The sequence below is a fragment of the Gobius niger genome (genome assembly GCF_951799975.1).
Source record: "Gobius niger genome assembly, chromosome: 14".
Classification (NCBI taxonomy): Eukaryota; Metazoa; Chordata; class Actinopteri; order Gobiiformes; family Gobiidae; genus Gobius; species Gobius niger.
In genome coordinates this window covers 12,549,534-12,555,418 of record NC_136865.1, presented here as the reverse complement: position 1 = coordinate 12,555,418, position 5,885 = coordinate 12,549,534, and the positions used below count along the sequence as shown (strand labels likewise).

Below are 5,885 nucleotides of genomic sequence, written 5' to 3'. Positions count from 1 at the left end.
TTTTCACTTTTCAGTTCCAGCTGATTTTATTTCCTTCTTGGAAGAAAAGAAAAACAAATAAAAAACTGAACAACAATCTGTACAGAGGTCTGAGAGGCAGTGATTGACCCAAACATTGGCTGGTTTTAGAGCAATAAACATCAACAAAATGATATTGGCATGACCGGACAAAACATGTTCATACACAGCATATTGCACAAATGAGGAACAAAAAAAAAAAAAAAATAGGACGATAGAAAAAGATGGTCTGAGGGGACTTTCTTTTTTCAAAAATAATAATAAAAAAAAAAAAGTTGTAGAAGAGGAAACTCCTGGACCACAATCATCTTCAACTTGTCCAAAGATGGCTGTCCTAGTGCCTGTCGTTGATCATACATAAAACACACAATCTTTGCTTATAGTACAGTCAGTTTACATAAATATCTTCATGTTATTATTCTTTTAAAAATCTTAAACACAACAGCTATAGCTACATATACCTGAATCTGAAATACAAATGCTATTTGCCATGCCATAATATAGGAAAACAATTAGCCTGCTATACTTAACCAACAGGTACAGAAAGGTTAAATACTATTTTTTGATGCAATTTGCGCAATAACAGATGAAGCACTTCATACATCTCCCTCCCTCCGAGTCTAGGCAAAGTGGAATGAGTGTGAACATCATCCAGTGGTTTTTAAATAAAACTTATCTTGACACAAAAAAGAAAAGAAAACAAAAAAAGCACACAGAGGTATTAGCTCTATCCAGAAAAAAAAAAGAGAGAGAGAAAGAAACAGTGACTCTCTGGGGTCTGCGCAAATAGTGGCCACTCAGACGTGATGGCCTCTGTTTATTGGCTGGTGAAAGATGGAGTCACTGCGCCGTTAAGAAGCATGTGGGTAAATACTGTAAACACTGTGTGAGGTCAGATTGTGCCAAACAAACCCCGCTCTCTGCGACACCAATGTAGAGCCAATGTCTACCCACTCGCTGGAAACCCCCGCTCAAATATATTTTGTACAAAAATACAAGTAGAAAATCATGACACACTCAACATCTCCGTAAAAGTGAGAGACATTTTTGAATTAAATAAGATACACTTCTAGCCCTTCCTTCCTCCTGCGCTGGATACAGACAGGTGTATGTGCACAAACACAAACGAGACCTGTACGAGAACAATACTTCTATGTATAAAAAGGTTTGGCCGGTATAAATACATCGATATAAAAAGAAACGCCGTCTGACACAGAGGAACTACAAAGTTGAAGCACTAGGCAGAAAGGATGCGCGTCAGGGGGAGGGGGAGCGTTGGTCCTGAATTGTGCACTGAGTGTTTCAAAAGATTCAGAATACAAGGGCTTCTGAAGTTTGGAATCAGTTTTAAAAGTCCTGCCGTTGAAAGAGAAGCTGGTGATAGTGAATTGTGTCCTGTTATATGGTCACACAAACGCGTAAAAAACTTACGCAGCAATGAACATTTACAAACAAAATCCTCCCGTTATCATGCGTGTTGTTTGGAGGAAAAAAACACCTGAATAGCAACTTGATGGTCAATGTGAATTGCCTATACCATTTGAAAAACAACGTGATTTACTCTTGCTCCGAGCCAAATGTAACATCAATGTTCATCAAAAAAGTTCACCGCGGGTTGCGTCTCACTGCGCTCTGCTGCTCTACATTCACAAATGCAAACTAAGCATTTAGTTCACTCCCCCCTTCTCCTTTCCTCTCATGTCTGTCTGCTCTGCGCGTGCCCGTCTGTCCATGAGAGTGGGCGCGTACCTTCTCCTCCGCTGTTCCCTTTTCTTTAGCGAACACACAAAAAAAGCGGACACCTGTCTCTTTCTAAGAAGTGTCAGTAGGTGAACACTAGGTTGGAGATGGTGGACTCCAGCCAGTCCCCTGAGATCAACTCGCTGACTTCGGGGGTGCAGTAGTCGGGGAAGTCAAAGTGAGAGCCGGCCCCGCACTCCCCGAAGCTCCAGTCCAAGTCCCGGTCGAGCTCCGCGTCCGAGAAGCCCATGCCGCCCGCGCTCCCTCCCAGAGACATGGCTTCGTACGCGCCGGGGCTCGGGTTGATCTCCAGCCGCTCGTCCTCAAACTCCTCGTCCGACGATGACACCGAGGAGGACGAGTGCGAGGCAGACGGTGTGGGAGACGAGGCGCGTGCGTACCTGGAGGAGGAGGAGGATGTTGAGGAGGAGTCGCTCGTGGCCGGGCTGTGCTCCTCGTAAAGGCTGAACGGGTCGCTGGACTCCGCCGAGCTGCTCAGGGTCGGGCTGGCCGGGACCCCCGCCGACGGGCTTAGTTCCGCGCTGCGTCTCGCCTTGTCTGGGATCTGTCTGGCCCCGGACGCAGAGCGAGACTTGAAGAGAGACTGGTGGTCGCCGGGAGACGCGTAGTCCAACCCCATCTGCTTCTGTTTGCTGTGCGTCCTGCTCGTCGCTGATGACGCTTTGGCCGGGCTCCTCTTGCTCACGCCGGCTTTCCTCTCTCCGCTCTTCTCAGGCTTGCTGCCACCAGACTTGACCTTCTTCCTGGGCCGATACTTGTAGTCTGGGTAGTCGGCCATGTGTTTGAGCCGTAGCCGCTCTGCCTCGCGGATGAACGGGATCTTGTCTGTGTCTTTAAGCAGCTTCCACCGCTTGCCCAGCCGCTTGGAGATCTCCGCGTTGTGCATGTCCGGGGACTGCTCCATAATCTTCCTCCTCTCGATCTGGGACCAGACCATAAACGCGTTCATGGGCCGTTTAATGTGTCCCGTCGGTGTCTTGCACCACGCCAAGTCACTGCTCCTGTCCGCCGGGGAGGGGGACTCCGGAGTGGGAGATGAATCCATCTCCAAGTCCATGTCCCCCGTGTCCGTTGAGTCGCTGTCTGCGTGGCTCATGTGCTGCACCATGGTGGAAAAGAAAAGTTCACAATTTGCTCAGTTAGGCTCAGCTCAGTCTCTGTTAAAAGTTCTGGAAAGAGTTTGTTTCTCTTCTTGTCCAAAAAAAGAAAAGAAAAAAGAAAAATGCAAAAAAAAGTAATCCGTGCGTATTCTTGATCACTCAGCTGCCGGTGCGGCTAAACTCTCGCCCGGGAACTTTGAGTTGCTGTCGCCGCTGTGGGTAGAGCGAGTCCCTTATATGAACCTGGCTCTGTGCGCGTGAGGAACCATGTGGTTGTATGGAGCCGCTGCGTTTTCTCATAGTCTCCTTGTTTGCCGTGCGCTTTGCCTGATATTACTGTAAACACAACAACGGCAACCTCCAGCATTTATAGCCTCAACGCGAGACGCACACGCCAATGAGCGTCTGTCTCCATCCTGAATTTCCACCCAGACCCCGCCCCGCTCTATTCCGATTGGCCGAATAAAAAAGTGGTAATAATAATAATAATGTGCAATGAGGATCGCTGTGTCTGACCTCATTCCTGTCAGACTCCAATGGAAGAAACTTGCGCGTTTAAAGGAACACTGTGTCCTTTCCCCCGCTGCAAGGAGAGGTGAGGGGATATACTTATAACTTCCATTACTTTCATGTGGATGTGTATCGACTATATATAGATGATTTGCGATCAGGGGGAATGCTGAGGAGACACAAATAACACAGCCACAACACGGGAGCGCGTTAGTCAGGAGTGGAGAGTGCGGGCAAAACCCACCCCAAACAAACGCAGCCAACCTAGTATTTACAAAGCATTACTACAGCCTTCACTTGATGACATCAGAGCGGCCACAGGTTAGGGGGGATAAGAGCCCTGTTTTCAAGATACATCAGCGCTCTATATGGACCAGCCAGTGGCAAAACTGTAATTATTAATGTTATGGTAGCTTCCCACATGTTTTCAGTACAGGTATGCTGCATTGCAGGGGCGGTTTGAGAAGGGGGGATCTAAAGGGTTATGCCCCCCCATTACCACTTTGCATTTTTAGGGGGGAAAATTACATGACTAGTTATTGACTTGTAGTAAAAAGTTCTGCCTCCCTCTACTTCTATAAGAAAATAAATAAAAGAGGACTTTTTTTTATTTTTTTTATGTAATGTGAATGTACTGCTGCACACACTAAATCCCTCAGCCCCATTCATGGAAAGTTCCAATCATACAACATACATTATTGAATCCAGACAGTTTGTAAAAAATAAGATAAAAATACAATAAAATGCCACCATAACAAAGTAAACAACTTCTCAGCTTCCATGATATATTTAAAACTACTGTAGCCTGCTGGGGCATGTCCACACTGTCCGCACACAGCCTTGCCTTGCCTCGCCTCCACTCCTCCTCCTCCTCCTCCTCTCTCTCTCCCCTCCCTCCCTCCCTCCCTCCTGTGCCTCCCATGTGTTCTGCTCTCTCAGTCTCTCACTGTTACACCCGGCGTCGCTAGATGTCAGGCTAGAGCCAACCCCAGTGTAATCCCGGCCTGGCCCTATGCATTATATATGGGCCCGTGTGTGTGTTAACATGTGCTGCAGATTTATCTCTGTCCTAATCGCCCGCACCAGCTACATTCATTAAATCTGGTATAGGCAGGTGATGTCATTAGGCCTCCTTCATATCCTCCAGAGTGGCACCACTGTTTTTCACACATTCGCTCTCTGCTAAATATTAATTGACTGTGATAGTAAATCAAGACCAAAACAGGCACCGATTTGTCAAGCTGTTTTAATCATTGAAAGACCGTCCGCATTTGGTGATTTTCATATCTTTTTGTCTTTGTTGTCGGTATTGAAGGTTTTAGCGCTGGCAAAATATTAGTACTGCTTAGTGAAAGCTGAAGTCCAAATATTGGATTTCAGTAAATGAGTTTGTGCTGTGGTTGGACCAATTGGAGAGAATGGGGAGATTAGGAGCAGCATGGATGCGTGCTGTTGACAATTCAACATAAATAAAAGATGGTAAAACTAAGTTAATTACAAGTTCATTTGTAACAAACAGTTGCCAGTGCAGTTCTTTTCAAATAAGAACCTGAAAACATGTATAGTTAAATGATAATCGTACTGCATTGGTTTTATACATTGCTTTTCTGGATGCTTTAATCGCATTATTCAGTCAAATCATCCTTGGCAGTGGTAAGCTGATGGAAGCAAAGCACCATCGGCCTCTTTGACCACCGTAACCACACTCTTCCTCTTCACATTCACACTCAGTTAAGGTGAGTGAAGAGTCGAAGGACACAGTGACAGTCTGCACATGCGGGAGCTGGGATTCAAATGGCCAACCTTGAAACATACTGAACATTTGGTCAGACAATAACGATTGGATGTCAAGCTATATGCTGCTTAAGTAAAGTGGGCAGTTCCTGCCTTTTGTGCAAAAGGTCATAGGTCAGATTCCTCAACATGGAGCTATAAAATGCAGTAAAACATTGTAGTCCTCTTTGGTAAACTATCGGGCCATGTCTGGAGGGGCTTCTGGCATAAAACGATAGCATTTGCTTAGTCATGCACATTTTCCATTCAATTTGTATTTTTTTGTATACCAGCATTAACTGCTCCTTCAGATGTATGAGAAATCCAGGTTGCCTGTTCTCACAGTACCACACACTTCATCAATCAGTGATTCAATCATAACAGCAATAGAAGTAATGAGCATTGGACAACTCAATGCTCAAGGTTTTTGTTTTGAATCCGTTTCAGCTTATTCAGTCCAAAGTATGCACAAATTACTTACATTCAGTCAAGTATACTTCTTCAACATAACATACAAACTGACCGAAAGGGTATAGGCTGAAGCTAATGCTTATATTGCTTACCCTTTTTTAACAACTTAGAGCATGTGTCTTTTGTTAACTTACGTTACATCAAGTAGCCAGATGTGCTTGAGCATAAGACACCTCTCCAAACATACTGTTGTAAAGCAACTTCAAGTGTACGGCAAAGCGCTGTACGACAGACGCATTATTAGCAGTCCTG

At 45.4% G+C, this 5,885-nt stretch overlaps 1 protein-coding gene across 1 annotated transcript; it reads right to left on the bottom strand.

The window, feature by feature from the left end:
- Positions 1-270: 270 nt before the first annotated feature.
- On the bottom strand, positions 271-3,856 carry sox4a (SRY-box transcription factor 4a). Its single transcript, XM_079570635.1, has one exon. It carries the CDS (start codon positions 2,885-2,887, stop codon positions 1,841-1,843), a length of 1,047 nt encoding a protein of 348 aa, XP_079426761.1. The 5' UTR covers positions 2,888-3,856; the 3' UTR covers positions 271-1,840.
- Positions 3,857-5,885: the final 2,029 nt, after the last annotated feature.

Coding starts and splice junctions, on each gene's coding strand:
- sox4a (XM_079570635.1), bottom strand. CDS start 2,887: ATGGTGCAGCACATGAGCCACGCAGACAGCGACTCAACGGACACGGGG.